The 20,343-nt window shown below is 45.2% G+C and overlaps 2 protein-coding genes across 2 annotated transcripts in view; one reads left to right on the forward strand and one right to left on the reverse strand.

Moving 5' to 3' along the window:
- The window catches only part of fmn2a (formin 2a), a 41,388-nt gene extending 32,684 nt beyond the window's left edge, over positions 1 to 8,704 (forward strand). The window contains exons 15-19 of the mRNA XM_072690063.1: positions 1,340 to 1,432; positions 3,960 to 4,011; positions 4,981 to 5,130; positions 6,103 to 6,184; positions 6,825 to 8,704. Of these exons, the coding sequence (XP_072546164.1) occupies positions 1,340 to 1,432; positions 3,960 to 4,011; positions 4,981 to 5,130; positions 6,103 to 6,184; positions 6,825 to 6,851 (404 nt within the window). The 3' untranslated portion in view covers positions 6,852 to 8,704. The remainder of the gene's footprint in view (positions 1 to 1,339; positions 1,433 to 3,959; positions 4,012 to 4,980; positions 5,131 to 6,102; positions 6,185 to 6,824) is intronic.
- A 98-nt stretch (positions 8,705 to 8,802) lies between these two features.
- grem2a (gremlin 2, DAN family BMP antagonist a) lies at positions 8,803 to 15,694 on the reverse strand. Its single transcript, XM_072690594.1, has 2 exons — positions 14,943 to 15,694; positions 8,803 to 9,836 (listed from the first exon to the last, which is right to left on the reverse strand). The coding sequence occupies exon 2, from the start codon at positions 9,833 to 9,835 to the stop codon at positions 9,245 to 9,247; it is 591 nt and encodes a 196-aa protein (XP_072546695.1). The 5' UTR covers position 9,836; positions 14,943 to 15,694; the 3' UTR covers positions 8,803 to 9,244.
- Positions 15,695 to 20,343: the final 4,649 nt, after the last annotated feature.

Here is a 20,343-nt window from a genome sequence, read left to right on the forward strand (position 1 = left end):
CATAAAACCACCCGAATCATTTCATGTTTACCTGCTAAACCAATCAAGCCTTGTTTTTTTTTTGGAGCTTTAGCTTCTCCAACTACTCACAACTCAAACCGCTGAAAGCTCTCGGGCTCCCCGCGGGACCTTTTGCGCATGGCTTTGCTCTTAAAGCGGCCGACTACGCCAGGGGTCCATACAGTGAATGAATCATCACCTGGGGGGTTAGCATGTGGGGCTAAGCACTGAAGCAGATGTTAGCAGCTCTAACGGTGCTGAGGGGGTGTAGTAGAGCGGGTAGGCCGCCTGGCCTTATCCCCCGCTGCGCTCTGGGTTAGCATACAGCAATGCACATACAAGAGATTAGCATGTGGCGATGAGATTAGCATGTGCGCTGCGTTGGCATGCCATGTCCTGATCCATCATGAGCGCTGATGGGAGTGAGCCGACGTCTCAGGAGCTCCATAGACCGCATGCATCACTCAGCGAGACGGCGGGAGGAAACGGCAACAGGATTTGTTAGCGCTGGTTAGTATGTTGATAGTTTAGCAGAGCTGGAAGGCCTCTGCTAAAACAACCTGCTGGACTGATATCTTTCCCCACTGTCTTTTGCTTTCCAGTTTAACCCTCTCCAGACTGACCACACAATATCAGCTTCAGGTCTTCAGGGTGTTGCTACCAGTCTTTTGAGTGAGAAAGGATTCCTGTCAAATAAACAATACTGGGATAATCAGAAAACCCCAGTTTGTCATCTGGTGACAATTTGTGGGCTAATATCTCCTCTTTAAATGTGTTTATTGAGGTGTTTAAGGGCTAATATGTCATAGTCTAGTGTATATTAGTGTTTATTGAGGTGTTTATGGACTAATATCTCCTATTCTAGTGTATAGGAGTGTTTATTGAGATGTTTATGGACTAATATCTCCTATTCTAGTGTATATTAGTGTTTATTGAGGTGTTTAAGGACTAATATCTCCTATTCTAGTGTATAGGAGTGTTTATTGAGGTGTTTATGGACTAATATCTCCTATTCTAGTGTATAGGAGTGTTTATTGAGGTGTTTATGGACTAATATCTCCTATTCTAGTGTATAGGAGTGTTTATTGAGGTGTTTAAGGACTAATATCTCCTATTCTAGTGTATAGGAGTGTTTATTGAGGTGTTTATGGACTAATATCTCCTATTCTAGTGTATAGGAGTGTTTATTGAGGTGTTTATGGACTAATATCTCCTATTCTAGTGTATAGGAGTGTTTATTGAGGTGTTTATGGACTTATATCTCCTATTCTAGTGTATATTAGTGTTTATTGAGGTGTTTAAGGACTAATCTCCTATTCTGTCATTGCCATGTCTACAGCCTGCTCATCTGAGATGGAGAAGGTGTGTGTCGTGTCCTCAGAGGAACACCTGCAGCCATTTAAGGACAAAATGGAGCAGTTTCTTACTCAGGGTAAGAGATGCACACCAAACATGTACACATACACACACATACACACAGCATGATGGGGTGTTAGCAAACTGGAGAGCCCCCACTCGCATGCACAGGTTTGACTTTCTTGTAGCAACCTGTATTCTCATAACTAGCAGAGTCTGGAGGCGATGAGCTGCTCTCCAGTATCAACCCTACCATATTCTCCTGGAATGTCAAGACTGTGATGTAACAGTTTGGGGATTTGGGAATTGGCCTGTTTTCCAGCTCTGTTTTGGTTCTGCTGGAACTCTCATTATTCAACCATTTATCAGTTTTCTATTCTAGACACCCTCAGGATTTAAACATACTGCCTGGTAAGTTTGGGTGTCCACATACTTTTGGCCAAGTAGGGCAGCTTTTCACCATGTTTATATCAGCTGATTTTATTAGTGATTGGAAATCTACCATGTTGGATGGGCCTTATCTATCTCCCTCATTCTCTCACACACACACACACACACACACACACAATACACCAGCGGTCCTGGCTAATCTACAGCTGAAATGAGTCTGACAGAAGTTGTTTGTCCATCAGCGTCTGAAACTCAGTACACACGCTGTCAGATTTATTGCTAGGAGTGTAGGAGTGTATGATCTACAGTTTTCTTTTTTTCTTTTTTTAAACACAATATAGACAAAAGTATTGGGACACCTGCTCATTCACTGCTTTTTCAGAAATCAAGAGTATTAAGAGTTGATCCTGCTTTTGTTTGAGTAACTGTCTCTACTGTCCAGAGAAGAAGACTTTCTACTAGATTTACTAGATTAGAGGAGCATTGCTGTGAGAATTTGGTTGCCTTTAACAAGATGATGATGAATGCGGTTAGGATACTGATCACCACCCCACCTCATCCTCAACTCATCCCAAAAGTACTGGATGGAGCTCCACCATCCATCACACAGTTCTTCCACTGCTCCACAGCTCAATGCTGGGGGGCTTTATACCCCTCTAGCCCACGCCTGGCATTGGGCAGCTTGGTGGCAATAGGTTCATGCTGATCTGCTCCAGAGAGTCCTATTCTATTGGCAGTACTTCTCTACCGGGACTAGACAAGCTGTGTGTGTGTGCATTTGCACATCTGTGTCAGTAATGGGTGAAACTTAAAGTAGCTGAATGCACTCATTAGAAGGGGTGTCCACAAACATTTGGACAGATTTTGCAGCCCCAGGGCTGGACTAGAAAAGCCGCTGCCGCACTCACACTCTCTCTCTCTCTCTCTCTCTCTCTCTCTCTCTCTCTCTCTCTCTCTGTCTCTGTCTCTGTCTCTCTGTCTCTCTCTCTCTCTCTCTCTCTCTCTCTCACTCTCTCTGTTTCTGTATTCATCTCTTTATAACCATGCCCACATGTGTTCTCTCAGTTGGGGTATCTAGGTGGGGTCGTTCACTCATGTTGCCTTCTTTCTTTGATCCAGAAACTGCAGGGGTAGGGGGTGGGGGTTCCTTTGGGGTCCCAAGCAGTCAGTCCAGTTATTGTACGCCGAACCCCCCCTTTGGCCCTGCTTTTAGTTAGCGGAGACGTTGGCAGAGGGGTGGAGGGGAACCAATGATGGAGTGATGTCTTATTTTTGGGTGTTTCATGTGTGATTGTGAAACTCCAGGGGTCTGCCAGTCTCGGGCTGCCACGGACTGCTGTTTATTTTTTTCTGAAGCTTGAAACAAACCACAAGAGAAATGGAACAGAAGAAGGGAAGGAGAAAGAGAAAACTAGAGAATGAGAGAGAAGGTTAGCGAGAGGGAGAGGCTGGCTCTGAGGCTGGCTCTGTGGTGCGGTGATGTTTGGTCTATGGTCATCCCACCGTCTTTTGTTGCTAATTCTCCTGCATGTCTCTGATGGGGTGTTGCGCCTCGGGACACTCGCAACCACAGTGATAATCTGCTTGGCGCTGCTGGAGACATCTCCTGCTCAAACCGACTGCCTGAAGTACTAGGCTAACTGGCGTACTGGCAAGAACCTGCTGATACGATACGTGTCACGATACAGGGGTTACGATTCAGTATACTGTGATACTGTAAGGAAAACTGTCATTAGCCCTATCTGAACGGGACGAGGAGATTTACAGGGGGTCCTGGGGTAAGTCTCTGTCCCACATCCTTTGAGAAAATTACAGGCTGAGTTTTTCACTGAACTCTGCGCTTGACTGATAATTGTAGTCCTGTCCTGGTTCACAGATCTGTGTTTCCCTGGTAGATCAGGGGAAAAAAGTTTTTTAACCACTGGTTTGGTAAAAATAAAAAAGCCCCCCAGCATTGAACTGTGGAACAGTGTTTTCTGGAAGGATGGATGGTGATCACAGCAATGCTCTTTCAAAATCGAGTAGAAGGTCTTCCTCCCTGGACAGTAGAGACAGTTACTCCAACAAAAGCAGGATAAACCATATTTAATATTTCTGATTTCATCAGAAACAGGGAAAAAATAGGTGTCCCAATACTTTTGTCCATATAGTGTATGTACTGTGTTGAGATGTGAGTGATCAGTGTTTTTGGGTTTTTTTTCTTTGTCTTTCAGCCAGGACTGAACTGGAGGCCCAGGAGAAACAGCTGGCTGCCACACAGAAATGGTAAAGACCTACACTTGTATCCTGTGTATTCTTGCACCAATGAACCAACAGCACAAACCAGTGACAGGGTTTCAGGTGCCCAGTGGTCATCGATGTACAAGGGCAAGGAAGGCGATCACATTTTCACCCTACCACCAGAAGAGCTACAGCTCACCTGGATGTGTCTGAGGTGTGTGATGCTCTGGGAAGTTCTCCAGAGAAACCCTGGGTCCAGGCATTCACCTGCCACCACTGTACCACTGCTGAGGATCAGGAACCCCTCTTCATGGTGTAAAGGTGTTCCCAGATGGCAGTGCCCTCCTCAGCAGGATAATGTGTCCTGCCACCCCTCACACATTGTCATGAGAAAAATGACAAAAGTTCAAGGTACTATGTCTAATGCCAGTTGTGGGCTAGAGGTGTATAAAGCCCCCCCCACCACTGAGCTGCAGAGCAGTTCGAGTTGGACCTTGAGGACCTCACGAGTTGGAAGTTGGAGATGAGGTGATCATCCAACATTCTGATCTTATAAACGATTTTATCGAGTGCAGTCAAGTCCTCACAGCAGTGCTGACCGTTACTACCCTAACCCTAGGGGGAAAAAAAGTGAATGAGCAGGTGTCCCAATACTTTTGTCCACATAGTGTACTTAGCATGTTGTTTTGCAGAGCTCTCTCTAAGTGTGTGTGTGTGAGACTACTAGGCAGTCTGATAGTAACATCTCCTTTAAAGGCAAGGAGCAAAATAAGATAAATATGACCTGTCCGTTAATTCCCATGGAAGCAGTGTTCTAGTCCTGAAATGTTGTTCTGTACACTGTCTCTTCACATTACGGAACACACCAGAACCCGCAGTTCACGGAGAGGCAGAGGGAAAAGGCCGCCGTCGAGCCTTTATATAAGGCCTTATTTTATTTTCATAGTATAAAATTTCCCCCAGTCAGTGGCGTCTCGCTCCTAACCTCACGCTCTTTCTCTCAATGTTCTGCAGCTTCGTGGAACTGAGCAGGTTTTTCTCAGTCAAGCCCAAGGCAGGCGAGAAGGAGGTCTCCCCAAACACGCTCTTCTCCCTGTGGCACGAGTTCTCCAGCGACTTTAAAGAGCTGTGGAAGAGGGAGAACAAACTTCTGCTGAAGGAACGGTCAGACTTTCTTACTAACTGTGTGTTTATCAGCTGGTTTGATGTGGGAGGAGTTACAGCTGCCAGACAGGGACAAACACTACAAGCCCACACTAATGTTTAGAACCTCAGGCAAGACAAGCTAGCCTTTTGTCCGTGTTGGAGGGACCTCCAGACATGCTAACTGGCCTCCTGTTGGCTGTGCTGAAGCTCAGTGAAGATTTGTGAGGGAGGCTAAAAGTTAACGCTGCTATTCAGAGCCGGACGTGACGCACTGTGACTGTGAGAAAGCTCGATAAGGATAATTTGTGTAGATAAGGGTTAAAGGTACAGCATCCAAAACTCATACTAAATGAATCAAGGCTGATTTAGAAGCCTAAAAACCACACACACGTTATAGAAGTAATTAAAAAGTTAATGACAAGAAATTCATCATTTGACATGATTATAGTTTTTCTAAATATTTTTTCTGAAGATTTTGAGTATATTTTGAAACCCACAGCACATTATCTAGAACTGTGATTAGTCAAGACACTTGCAGCAAACCCCTACGGATTTAGGTATTTATCCACATCTCTAATAACCTGAACCACTGGAGCACACGTCTAAGACTGTAGCGCACGCCGACCCCAGTTCAGATTCCGTCAGACAGACAGAGTAGCCAGACTGCTGCCCAATCAGGCCGAGTCTGGGAGCAGTGGAGGGATTTGAACCTGTGACCCTCCGGGGTATAATAGCTGTCATTGCTAATTTCTTATATGTGGTCAGATATCTAACTACAGCGCCTTTTCAGAGAGTTCAACCACTGCCCAATTACTGCCCGGTCCACAACTCTGCAGCAGTTAGGAGATGCAGAGAGACACGGCCTCAGCAGTGGAGAGAAATGGGTCCAGTCTTTACTCTCAAACCATGCAGCACTGTGGGCCTTCAGAGGCCTGCAGTCGAGACGGTGTATCCTCTCCAGAACAGCTGAGTCTGTTGGTGTCGTTTCAGGCTGAAAGCAGCAGAGGAAACCATCAAACAGGCGCGAGAGAAATCAGCCTACAGCGTCAAACCCAAGCACGCCTCTGGAATGGTGAGTGAGAATTTATCAGCCCTGGAACCCCAGCCTTCCCAGTATTCACCCTGGAACCCCAGCCTTCCCAGTATTCACCCTGGAACCCCAACTAGTTCTATTCCAAAAACATCCTAAAAGAACTACATCTGTAGGAGTGGTCTCCACCCATGCTTCTGGAGAGCTACTTTCCTGCAGGGTTCAGGACGCACTACGGAAGGGAGTGATGAGTTAGACCAGGTGGGGTGTATTCGGGATGGTTCTAGCTCCAGGAGCAGGCTTGGAGACCACTGTTCTAAGGGTTAACCGGTTTCTGTAATGATTAGTGGACAAACATGCCTGGATTTAACCGAGCATCCTTCAGACTTTACAGAAATCAACTACAGTTGTTGGGTTCAGAGCTCCGCTGCAAGATGCAGGAGTGTTTATTTGCACAATGCTGAAGTTGTTGACGGCATAAATATTAGAAGCTGTTTGCTGTTGTAAGCGAATGCCATGTGTTTGTGCCGCTCGGTTCTCTACTTTGATCTCAGATAATACTGGAGACTTGGAGGAATTAGTTGAGAACGTTTGACCATTACAAATTACGTACGGTCATCTCTGTTGCCCATGTAGTTAAAATTACAAATAACACATCGCATTCTTTCCCATTGTTTGACAGAAAGCCAAACTGGGACAGAAGATGTGAAGCTCTGCAGGCCTGCGTTGGGTCACCGGTGGTTCCTGCACAGTGTAAAGCCCATCCCAATCAGAACTCTGCTAAAGCAGCGACGGACTTTTCCTTTTCCCCCCTCCGAACTTACCGTACCATCACACTGACCTGAGAAAGCTGCTAACACATCCTACTGTAGCACCTTTTTTTAATTAATGATGAGAAGACAATCAAGCTAACTGTAAGCCATACTGTTGTAAAATTCAACTCCTCAGACAGACTCCTGCGGTCTTGGATGTAAAGGTTTGATAATGAGAACAAATGCCTTAAATAGCGATTCTAAACATAACAACATAAAATAATTCACAGTATTGATTAATATGGATAAGTATCCAGTACTGACCATCATATGCAGAAGTCCCCTTCAAGAGAACAAGAACCCACAAGCTGTATGAATAAGAGCGTGAGTAAGAGCCTCCGGCCGAGAGCGATTATATGCCACTGTATATATGTGATACAGTTTGGGCACCTCAACACTTTTCCCAAAGTCTCAGACCTTTATTAGCTCGGTAGGAACGAGGCTTGATCTCGTCATCTCAGGCAAATGTTCAAGCTTTATACACACTCCCACTCCTCAAACTATGTCCCAACAATTAGCAGCCAGGGGCTCCTCTAAGCAGCTGCCGTTAACTCTGAATATTAAAGCCCCCTAACTCTGAGCGCTCTCTCTCTCTAATGAAGTGAAGCTGGCTCTAGTTAGTATGTCCTATGAAGATCTTCCCAAACTCTAATAAATGTCTGCTGTGTTTCACCAGTACTGCTCTCCTCTCCATGTGGAATGGGCGGTCCTGAAAGTGGGTCTCAAGGTTTACATTAGCATACCCCTGACAAATAACAAGGCTAGACTAGCATGGCTCCACCCTCTCTTCAAGTCTGAGCAACCTGTAGAGCTAGAGCTAAAGCTAAGCACTGTAGCCGGGGAGATCCCGCCGTCCGCGCATTACGTCCCAACCCTACCGGCATAGCACGTAATCGGATTGAGCAGACTCTTGGGAGGTGGTGCACCGTTCTACTGTGCAGCGACACCTGCAGTAATATAACCTTCATGGAAGAGCCGTCAGAAGAAAAGCTTTCCCGTGTTCTCACCACAAAATCCAAATGAACATCTAAACAAGCCTGATGTGTTCTGGAAACAGCGGTACCTGGAGCGTATCTTAAAGCTCTGCTTGTTTTTAGGTTGGTTTTCTCTACCAAGCACAGGTTGATTGACCCACCCTCCCCTCCAGTGTGTTCTCAAACCACATTCCTCCACTTGGCGCCATCTGTAACACACACAAACACTACTACTATCCGTTAGTATCTTCAAGGACCAACCTGAATACATCCTGAGGTGAGCTCCTGCATTCAGGTAAACCCTGAGTGCATCTTAACAAGCAGGACCTCCTTGTGTTCAGGTGAGTCGTATAAGGACCTATAACCTTCTGATACTTCATGCTTTTAGTTTTGTCTTTTTACTCAACTTGGTATTACAGAGAGTCTCAGAATCAGTTTAATAGCAAGCATCTGCAGACGATTAGACTCAGCCATAAAAGGTTGGCAGACGTTTTGTTTCACTTCAGTTGAGTTTGTGAATCCTCATGAGACTGTGTGTGATTGTGTTTTTTAAAATTAAACTATATTTTTTGAGTAAACAGTTCTAGATTATGAAATAGCCTCGCATGTATTTGAATGTACTTGGTTCTGTTCATTTTTAATCATAGTGAAAGCATATGCATAATAATACAAAAAAACAAAACATAACATAGCATGTGCCAGTAGGACTTTGCTCCGGGAAACATTTCTCTTCCTTTTCAAAATCGTACTTTGAAATGCACAAAATAATATTAAGTTATTATATAAAATCATTTATTGATCTGAATTTTGTGTACTTATATTTAAACTTTACTACAGTATCATAAACATCTGTAATATATATATATATATATATATATATATATATATACCTTTATTGCTATTTTTCTATCAAATGTTGTCATTTATTAAACACGTCTATTAGAGTTTATGGTAAATACTGGGGCTAGTACTTTGCCTTGCCCAAAACCCATATCTGTTCCACGTTTTAGACCAAGTTCGCTGAGGCCGAAGCTGTTTTGGATGAAGGAGATGTTCTTGTGGAAACTGGCTTAGCGTTCATGCCTAACATGTCCCAGGCCACACAGTTCACAATGAGATCTGCTCGTGGGCATGAAGAGAGATCTTCCACTTAAAGAGGTCAGACTTCCAAGATTAACCACATTCCCAGGCTGTCCTGTCTCCTCTTGCTCAGTTTTGAGACAGATGAGTGTCCTCTGGTACTGGATGGAACTGTCCCTTCAACCTTATTCTTATGAGTCTTTTGACGCAGGTACTCCAGTCATCCCTGCCCTGAATCAGTAGGCGTCGTTGACACTAACCGACACGCACCTGCACTGCTTGACCCTCTGCACCTTCCGATGCCGATAGGGCGGCTGCAGCCTGGGGCAGTGCAGGCGCACCGTTACGGTGGTGATCCGGTGCGGCCGACAGAAAGCGCAGGACTGGAACGAGGCATCGTGGTTAGCCGGTTTCCGGCTACGATGAGCTGGAGATCGGGAGTGGGAGGTGAGGTGCCGGGGGATATAGAAAGAGTTGCACTGGCCGTAGCAGAAGCGGTTGACAACGGTCCGGCTCCTGCAGCCGTCCAGGCTGATCGTCTGCCGCAGCGGCTGAGTCTTGCACCAGTCGCTCTTCAGGTACTTCCTCTCGGTCACTACCAGCGCCTCGCGACTCGACGACAGCACCTCCTGCTTTCCTTTCTGCCGCTTTGCCGGCGGTTGCTGTGGCAGTGATGAAAGCACGATAGAAGGCGAGGACGAGAGCTCGTTGCCTTTCAGCTTATATGGGGAGGGGATGGAGCCTCGTGGCCGTGGCTTCTTGGGTTCCATTGATGCGTTGATGAGAGTCCATGCCAGAATGGCAGGTAAGGTCAGCTTCCAGAACATCCTACAGGGCAAAAAAGACAATTAAGAATTTAAGCTTAATGTTTTATTGCCCCTGACTTAGACAGTTGTACCACCAGGTAGCCTCGCATTGAACTGTCACTAAAATGACTTGCTGCAAGGTCACCGCTACGTCTCAGTACAATTCCCAAGCTTCATATGGGGTGTGGACAAGAAGACTGTAAGGAAGACTTTTAGTGCATTTGGGGTCACAAATACCAAACATATGAGCTTAGTGTAGAATCAGTTTATCACGGTTAATCTTTTGCAGGTCGGTGAACTGTTCATTAGTGTCATAAACTGAAGGATTTGGCTATATTGAAACCAGACGGATTCCAAATCGGTTTGTTAGACATGGATCTGGTTTAAAGGAGAAGCTGAAGTGTCTGAAAATTCAAACCTATCGACTGGTGACTGAAACCTCATAGCCATGAGGCAGCATGATCTCATTTCCATCCCATGAATTCCATAAGGAATGCTCAGCGTGCCTCCTTTCTTTATAGTGTGAGTATTTTTTAGGGCGGGAGGTATCACTTTCAGAGAAGAACCGCAGAAGTGCCTCAGACTCCAGTGGCAGAACAGAACTGCATCTCTATCCAGCAACATCTCCAGCAGCCCTGGCCGCTGTTTACTCTTCCAGCAGCCCCAGAGTCCCCCCGCGCAAATAAACATGGCCGCCCTTCAAAGCGGAACGGCGGCAGAGCCGTGAGCTTGGCAGGAAGCGGCCTTTTCTGTCTGTGGTGCGGCAGGGAAAAATAATTAGGGCTTTGCTTACACCAGCACCGAGATACGCCACGGCCGTGTAAACAGTCTGAGAGAGAGCGCCATGTGAAGGTTATTAGAGCCGGATGTGGGGAGTTTCAGCAGTCTGCTGATTCAACCCCTCACACGCTGACCCCAGGGGGGCTCTTATGGTTTGATTAGGTTACGCATGCCGGTTATCAGTTTCACGGCGCTCTGTGTTGTCGTAATGCTGTAACTCCGTAAGTGGCTCCTTTCAGGTAAGCCCAAAGCCCAGCAACCCTGGTAGCTTACAGATCTGCTGGTCTGCTTAAGAGTCTTCTGCTCTGAAAACAGTGCCAATACAGTAAATATGTAAAATCATACAAAACAAACAAACGACTTACTTTTATTCTGCTCCTCACTGTCAAATATAATACATCACATATAATACGCAGGATAAACAGAGAGCTTTCAAAACCATTCTTTCCCTCAATCCATATACGGACATAAAGCTAGAAAACAGCTCACTTAGAATTCAGTTGTGATGTAAACCAACACATTTACATATCTGCTGATTCAGCCTACAGGAGTTGCCCATTTTTGCCAAAGTTAGGGAAATGAGGCACAATACAGGGCAGCTAATCACCAAACTAACATCCATGTGGGGCCTGTAAGGGTAGCACAACTGGGAACCAGAAAGTTTTGTCCCTGGATTCCATGCTGGCCCAGCAGGGCTGGTCATGGGCTCCATCGTGGTTGTACATAGCATATGGGGCCTAGATTGTTACTGTCCTTTTAAGACTGGTGCTGGTATATACACACACACTCCAGCCACTTCATTACCACCACCTTGTTTCTACACTCACTGTCCAGTCTGTCAGCTTCACTGACCATATGGGAGCCTACTTTCACCCTGTTCTTTAGTGACCACAGAGCAGGTAAAATACTTGGGTGTTGGGTCATTCTCTGCACGGCAGGAACACTGACTGACGTTGTGGTGGAGTGTTTAAAGACTGTGTCCACTCACACTCCATTCTTTTAGAGGTAACAGGAGACATTTCAGAAGCTCTTCTGCTGCTGAGCAGTTTGTGTTTCCTACATCAGTGCTCACAGAGTATCTAGTTGATGGACTATTGAATACGATACCTGCTCTCTGGTGGTCCTGACCATTGAACAACAGCGTATTAAAGGAATAGCTTTAGAATCACCAAATTATTCCTTTACTGTTAGATGGGCTTCTGACCAGTGGTTGTATTGAAGCTCCACTTGGTCAGCTGTGGTCTGTATGCAGCAGTCAAGGTAGACAGATGGAGTAAGTGGTCAGTGGAGCTCAGAACATGCAGCGTCAGGCTCACAGCCTCTTCATGACCAGGAACTGTTCAAGTTCTCCAACACCATCCAAACCACAAATACCAACATGTCTCACACATCCCCAGCCCACATCTCTGCAGAGCCGTCCGCAAGAGCTGTTACCAGCATGACTTACCGCTTCCGAGCGCTGATTACCGACAGCAGTGTGTTGACGCTGCAGATCAAGGCTTATAAAGCGGGCGCTCGCACTCACTCACACACACGCGCACACACACATGACATGTTCAAGCTTTCTTTCCTGTTTTCAGACACACAGACATGTAAACAGGACAGACGGGGATTCAGGCCAGACAGACACGGGCGCTTTGATGTGTGACAAGTACCTGAAATGCTACAAATAACACTTTATAAATCCACCATTATGAGCAACTCCCCAGCAAGTGTGTACACACACTCACTGAAACACGCGGAAAAATAACAAACCCAGCGCTGGAGAAAAGTCCCCGAACATCAACAGCACTTCCACTAAATCCTTCCACCATGCAATTACCTCCTATTAGGTCTGCAGTCCCGGCCGATCCCTACACAGGTACCTTAATCTCCAATGCCCTACAGAGGAGTGGATGAGGGTGCTGAGAGCCATTTGGACACTTTCACCAGACCACATCTGCATTGCATATACACCAGACGTACCAGAGAGAACAGAGAGGCAGACTAGAAAAGTCAGGGGGCCTTTTGTCATCACCTCATTATGGAACGTATGAGTTTGCAAAAGAAGAAAATCTGAACACAGAGTAAAAAAAAAGGGCTATACCAAATCATTTAAGAAGCTCAAAGCCTCAGAAACTAATTTCCTAATTCCAAATCAGACAAAACAGCAGAAGCTGTTCAGGTCTGATGACGGACCTATTCTGTAACTTCTGTAAGCGACTCCATAAACTGTTCAATATGATTATGAGGAACTGAGACGTGGACTCATTTATAAACGTTTAGGGTTGAAACAGAGACAGCCCTAAAGCTACTTCTCCAGACATGTGGGTAAAGCCCCCAAGAGGTAACCGTGGAGCCGAGCATGGGCAAGAACCACTGAGGAAAAAAAAAAAAAGACTCTTTAGAGAAACTCCTTACCTTAAAACCAGCAGGAACCACTGAAAGAAACGAAGACTCAAAAGGAAAAAAACGTCCTAAGAGCATTTTTACCCATCCTCTCTCAAGGAGTCTTGGTTTCTCAGAGAGGACCCATTGCTTAATATGAAGAAAGTCCATTATAGTATGATAAGTAACCAAGACTCAGACGGAAAAGAAGCATGGTGAAAAAAAACAATATAAAAACCAAGACTCAAAAGAAGAAACTCCTTAAAAGCATGAGGAGGAACCTCTGAGAGGAAATAAGAGGCAAAAGGAGAACCTCCCCAAGAGTATGACAAAGAACCAAGTGTGAAAAGGAGAACCTCCTTAAAGCAAGAAGAAAAACACTTCAGAAATCAGAACTCAAAAGAAGAAACTCCTTAAAAGCACGAGGAGGAACCTCTGAAGGAGCTGCTCCTTTTGAGTCTAGTTTCTTTTCAGTTGTTCTTCAATGATAGGTTCTTCCAGTTCCTCATAGTGGTTAGTGGAGACCTAGTTCATTTTAGTGTTTGGAACCTGTGCTCTTAGAAAAACCAAGACTTAAAGGAGAAACTCCATAAGAGCATGTGGACAAACCCCCAGAGCCGTTTTCAACGACAGCACTGAGTGCCCAAATCAGCCCAAATCAAAGCTGAACCCAAATCAGAGTACCGGAGTCTGAAGTTGGTGTGAGGATAACCACTTCAAATCCAAATGACAAAACAACCTTATAGTGATGTGCCACGATCAGACCCGGATTAAACAGTTCCAGACTCTGCTCTGGAGGACCGCAGGATGATTTTGGGTGCGCTGATCTGACGATGGCATTTGCAGAAGAAGCTTGTGGTTTGTACCTGTATGACATCACTGTGGAGACCAGTCATATTTGCATATTTTTACCATTATTTTAGATTTAGTTTAGTGCACCACGGTTTCTTAAAAAAACCCACGACTGAATCACTGTGAGGTCAGAGGTTTATACCCCTCCTCGGATCAGACAGCCTCAGTTACAGAGCTGACGGGACAGCGGCGGCATGCTCTTGCATCTTTTCTGCTCGGTCTATTACATGCAGAGCCGCTTCAAGCCGCCGATGGCCAGGGGCAAGGTGAAGCCCCCCACCTCACGGTGCATCTGGATCACAGTTCAGTGCATGGAACTGAATAAAGAAACAACACTTAAGCGTGTCAGATGCCAGTGGGTTGAAGGAGTGTGTGGGGAAAACTCAGGTTTCAGTACATAACTGTGGCTTGGACTGTGGGCAGGCAGCCCTGCCATATCATGACTGAATAGACTTAATAATTCCAGCCCACCCACCCACACACACACACACTCACACACTCAATACCTCAAATTAAGACATATTATTCATTAATGACTAGTCAAACTATACACTGGGTGTAGCTCAATCGGTCTCGCTCACCCATACACACACCCAAACCCACAGTCTTTCAAATGAAGGCATATTTTACTGCTTACTAATATTGGGATATTAATAACTGGACTGAATGCCCTGCTTAAGAGGGAAAACTCCCAAAACACGATCATTTCAGTAGTTCTAATAACTGCATTATACTAAAGCAGCGTAGTGTATTACACTAAGGGTTAGTACATTTAGTGTATTACATGACTATAACACTACACTGCATTACACTCAGGTTGTACTATCATACTCTAGTTCTGCAGTTGATTTGACTAGGGCAGATGTGTATTAAACAAATGTAACGTTTGGAAGACAAACCCAGATATAAGGGAAAGTGACTGCAGTATATTACACGTCTGTCCTCTCTCTCTCTCTCTCACCCTTTTTCTGCAGTCAAGACCCTCTGTAAAGCGTCCAGCCTTATTAGTTAGTCCATCCACATTCTTCTGAATGCATATTATTATTATTATTCTCTTTCCTATATGCTATATCGGCGTGCACATATGTAAGTCAACTGTAGCTCATAATGCTTCTGATTTCCACTGTACCTGCAGTTAGTGAGGCGGTTGGTCCAGCCACACTCCAGGTAGTGTGTCTCCCAGCAGAGGTCACTCCAAGGTCAAGGTTAAGTGGTCGGGTCAGAGTCGGCGCAAGCAGGACGATCAGGCAGGAGAAGCGAATGTGCTCCAGAGGCGTGAAGGCTCCAATTACTACCAGAGACAATCTCTCCCCCGGAATACACCACAGAGATAGATCTCCTCCTCTATATACCCCACATAGACTGTTCTTCTGCTCCAAATACCCCTCAGAGATGGACCTTCTCCTCTTTACACCCCACAGAAATGGATCTCCTCCTCTAAATACCCCACAGAGATTGATCTTCCCCTCTTAATGCCCCACAGAAACAGACCTTCTGCTCCAAATATCCCTCAGAGACTGACTTTCTCCTCTAAATACCCCCCAGAAATAGTCCTCCTACTCTTAATGCCCCACAGAAACAGACCTTCTGCTCCAAATATCCCTCAGGGACAGACCTTCTCCTCTAAATACCCACAGAAACGGACCTTCTTTTGTGAATACCCCTCAAAAACAGACCTCCTACTTCTAATGCCCCACAGAGATAGACCTCCTACTCCTAATACCCCACAGAGATAGACCTCCTACTCCTAATACCCCACAGAGATAGACCTCCTACTCTTAATGCCCCAGACAGAGCTTCTTCTCCTAACACCCCAGAAATCGACCTTCCCTTTCTAATACCCCACAGACATGTATCATCTAATCTAAATACCCCACAGAAATCGACCTTCCCTTTCTAATACCCCACCCTTATACCCCTAATGCCCCACAGAGACAGAGCTTCTTCTCTAAAGACCCCACAGAGGTAGACGTTCTCCTCTAAATATTAGACACTGATCACTCTCAAGTCTGAACAAGTGACATTACAGTCCTGCAGTCGAACCCGAACCCCTTCCTCCTGTAAATACCCCACAGAGACCTCTGCTTCTAAAGGCTCTCTGTTTTGACACCCCCCAGGCTTGTTGCTCTAATCACCGCAACCTCTTTCCACTAAATACACCCAAGTTCTTCTGCTCTAAACCCTCCACAGTGAGACTCGTTCCTCTAAACACCAATCAGCTCTCCAGGTTCCTGCAGCTTCACTCGTTCCGTCTGGACAGTGGGTGAAGTGGTCATGCTTCATTTCTGACGATCCTCTCTGCTCTCCCCTTCATGGGGCGTCCCATTCGCATTCTGTTCCACTGAGTCGCTCTGTCCCACAGTCTCTGAATCATCCTGTCTTTCTGTGCTGCTGAATCTCCTCTCAGTCACTGCAGTTCTGTGAATTCTGAATCCTCTTCAAAGAACAATATCTGAGTGAATCAAGCAGAGAGTAAATGCCAATCTGCAGAAGTCTCTCTCTCTCACACACACACACACACACACACACACATACACACACACACACATCCCTCTCTTTTTCTTGTGCTTGTATTTGTACTGCTCCTCCCCTTCCAAACAGCCTCTTTCTATCCACTTCTACCACAGCAGTTGAGTACTATACCTCTAGAATACTATAGTACTACAATAACACTATATTACACTACAGCAGTTATGTACTATACAGCTGTGATATTGGGGTATTAATAACTGGGCTGAATGCCCTGCTAAAGAGGGGAAACGCCCCAAAACGCAGTGATTTCAGTAGTTCTAATAACTGTAATACACTAAAGCAGCTGTATATTATGCTTATGATAGTATAATTGTGTACTATAACGTGTACTATGATACTACACTGACTTACACTAAAGCAGTTGTATGCTACACAGATATTACAGTGTACAAAGTAGTGCACTATACTTCTATACTACTGTAAGAGTGTGTATTATATAAATCAGTTGTGTACTTAACAAATGATACAGTATACTATAGTTCACTATAATACTAGACTGTAGTACACTAACAAGTGCCATTCTATTTTACAATCTAACAGTACCCTATAGTGTACTATAGCACTGTAATACTACATTATATAAGAGCAGTAAAGTATTATATAAATAAAGGTGCACTACACTCGTGTATAATACAGTACTAACAAGACAAGACAAGCATATTTAGCATTTGTGACAAACAGATGGAATTTGGCTTCTGCCATAATAACTATAATAATTATATAAAAGTACTATACTATAACACTATAATAACACACTGTATTACACTAACAGAATAGCACCCTTTAGTGCACTACAGCACTAGAATACTACCATACACCATATTCGAGCAGCAGTGTATTACTGCACTACACTGTTTTACACTAAAGCAGCTGTAGATCACTGTAATCACACGGCACATCAATCCTCAGTATAAACGACTTTACTGGATCAGTGGGCTACAGTGTACTGAACTGCCATTAGTATGGACGCTCCTTCAGCAGCAGACGCTGAGACACAAACGCCTTCTCCCAGATCTGAACAATGCTGATAGAGAGACCCGCATCAGAGATCCCTCGTTTTCCTGTTTCCTGTGCAGCGACTCACTTGTTGTTAAACATCAATCAGCTGCTAAAGGCTTTCAGCTTAAATATTACACCTCCAGCCTCCTCAAAAGCCTCCATCTTTCACTTTCTATTGCTCATGATTGCCGTGAGTCATTATTCCATACGGCGGAGGCCGTGCTGCTGCCTGGCGCTTTCTCTCACTTTCCTCCCTCCTTCTCACAACTGCTCTATCTGGCGGTTTTTAAAACACAGCCGTGTCCGACCACAACGACAATAACATTTGTTTTTCTCTCTCTCGGTTTCATTGTTTCTGTCATTCACACTCTCATTAACTCTCCCTCCTATACACACACACACACACACACACACATTCACAAGACAATACGTCATCCCTCAGTGAGGAGCACCACCAGCATCACGGTGCTGACACACGCTCTACCCACACTGCAAAGGGTTAACACTGCATCAGATCCATTAAAGTGATCATTTAATGACCGATCAGGTGTCCAGAATGTGGTTAATCAGTAAAGACATGTTTTGGTATCTTTCAACTTCAACTGAAGCTACGAGACCAGCGTAGCTAACAATTAACGGCTAGTAATTAGCATGATCCAGTGTAAATTAGGGTTTTTCTCTGAACCGCCGCGCCCAGCACTTCTACCAGCTCTGGTAAAGCCCCCTCTCCTTCCCAGAAGCCCTGGGCTACAGCCCCCCCCCAAACTCCCAAAAACCAACTCCGCACGTTCGTCAGACTCAAAGCAGACCACATCAAGAGACGGAATCACTTTGGGATTTCTACACCAAAAAAAACCAACAACAACAAAAAAAACAAAACTCTGGGAAAGGTCCCTGTGGCACGAAACGGGCCACTGCCGCAATCTGCGCTGCTTTTGTTGTGCTGTCTGTTTTGGAACTGCGGTCAGGTGGATTTCTTTTGTAGTACGCCATGGAGAGGAATCTGGAGAACAGAGTTTGAAGACCAGAGGTCAGAAGTATGAAACTTCTCAGAGTCTAATGCTGGGATACATATTTGTGCTTCGTATCCAAATGAGTCCCATTAAAAAGACACAGCGGAGCTGGAAAAGGCTTCTAGTTAGTCATGGGGACTCAAAGCTCTACACAGAGGACAGTGTTCTCCAGGGATGTTCCGATCCAGATCCAATGCGTCAGATCCTAGATCCTCTACATATGTCAAAAAGCTACAGTTTCCACACATTAAATGAGCACATAAAATATATATATTTAATGTTTTAGCCCCAACCTTGTATTGCAGGTTCAGTTCCTAGTGATGCCACAGCCATCCGTGGCCGGGAGGCCTACAGCGCACTGCTGGTAGTTAGCGTTCTCCTCAAAGATGTCCGGTGATGCAATCAAATCCTCACAGAATCTCCCAAAAATCTAGTAGAAAGTCTTCTTGCCTGGACAGTAGAGACAGTTACTCCAACAAAAGCACAATAAACCCCTTGATTTCAGAGAAAACCATGAATGAGCAGGTGTCCCAATATTTTTGCCTGCACAGTGTATCTGATCCTTTATGACTTTGTGACCGTGCACTACACAGGAGAGCAGGGATTTAACATTGCTGTGAGAAGCAGAGGCTGGTTGATTTGGTCCACATCCGAGTGTGATCACTGCGTGCCGTCTGAAAAAATCCCTCACTGCTGCAGGTGCAGATTGCGTCTGTTTGATGCAGCTTCTCGACCTGTCAAAATGAGCCTGGATCAGCTCAGACTGGACATTAGTACTGTTCTCCCTGCTCGAACATGACTGACTCAACTCATCAGCTGTGGATCAGGCCATTCAGGAGTTACATTAGAATCGTTGAGAAGAGACACCCCAACAGGGAACCACTGTCCCAGAGAATACCTCCTGTAGTCAAAAGCCTCAGGTCACATTAACACAGTGTCTACCAAAGCTGAAGACCCACTTTGCCTTTCTTTTGAAACATACAGAGTCTCGTTTGACCCTGATTTAATAAAAACACCTTTATCTGTTCACATGAAAAGATCTGTGCTAATCCTTTGGGTACATTTAGCTTTAACACTCAGCTTCACTTTGATCAAAGCAGAGATTTTACCTGGATAATGCCTGAATGCTTCATATCTGAATAAAAGAGGCTTCTCTCATTCACTGTTAGTACAGGTGTGTTCATACTGGTCAGCTTTGCGACTGCTCCGTTACTGCGGTGTGTTGAGTAAGAGTGAAAGTGTGCACCCAACAGGTGGGCCGAGGCATCTAAACGAACCAAACACTGGTAACTGTGTACAGGCATGGGTTCACTCCTGCCTGCAAAATCACGTATTAGTCCTGCCCACTCGCTCCACCAACACCATGCCACTCGTCTGCTTCGTTACGGCCAAGTCTCTGCCCACGCTCCCGTGCTTCTGTCTGATGCTTTAGTTTAGCAGGGCTGTGTCCCAAACCACACACTAGCACACTACTACTACTACACAGTGTGTCAAAGCTAGCCACCAAAAGACGTGTGTGAGTTGGGACGCAGCCACAGTAACATTACATTTTTAGTTTGACTGTAAATGTCAGTATGAACGCAAAGCAAACCAGGATTAAATGCAACAAAACAGTGTATCAAGAGAAGTGAACTAAAAGTATTAACACACCCTAAGAGCACAGATTAAAGCTCTTTCGGCCTAAAGGTGCCTATAAAGCCTGAGTGTAGATTAGTACTGACCTCACAACAAGGGGCTAGTGGGCAGGGCAGCATTTGGCCTTCAGGACGTTTTCCAGACGTTCTTTCAGTTCCCTTGTAGGATCTAAACAGCCTTCTAGGACCAGATCTTGATGAGCCGTCATACCATCCAAGTCTCTTTACAGAGACACTCATATGAACAGAACTGCTGCCACCTAGTGGTGGAAACCCAGTGGTGAGCTGCTGCTGAGACTGTGACCACTGCTGCTGATTAAGTGAGTAAATCAGAGCGAGAGCTGTTCCGGTG

The sequence above is a fragment of the Salminus brasiliensis genome, chromosome 10, assembly GCF_030463535.1.
Source record: "Salminus brasiliensis chromosome 10, fSalBra1.hap2, whole genome shotgun sequence".
Lineage (NCBI taxonomy): Eukaryota > Metazoa > Chordata > Actinopteri > Characiformes > Bryconidae > Salminus > Salminus brasiliensis.

What these genes read in the sequence shown, in the direction of transcription:
- grem2a (XM_072690594.1), bottom strand. Translation starts at nt 9,835, where the DNA reads ATGTTCTGGAAGCTGACCTTACCTGCCATTCTGGCATGGACTCTCATC.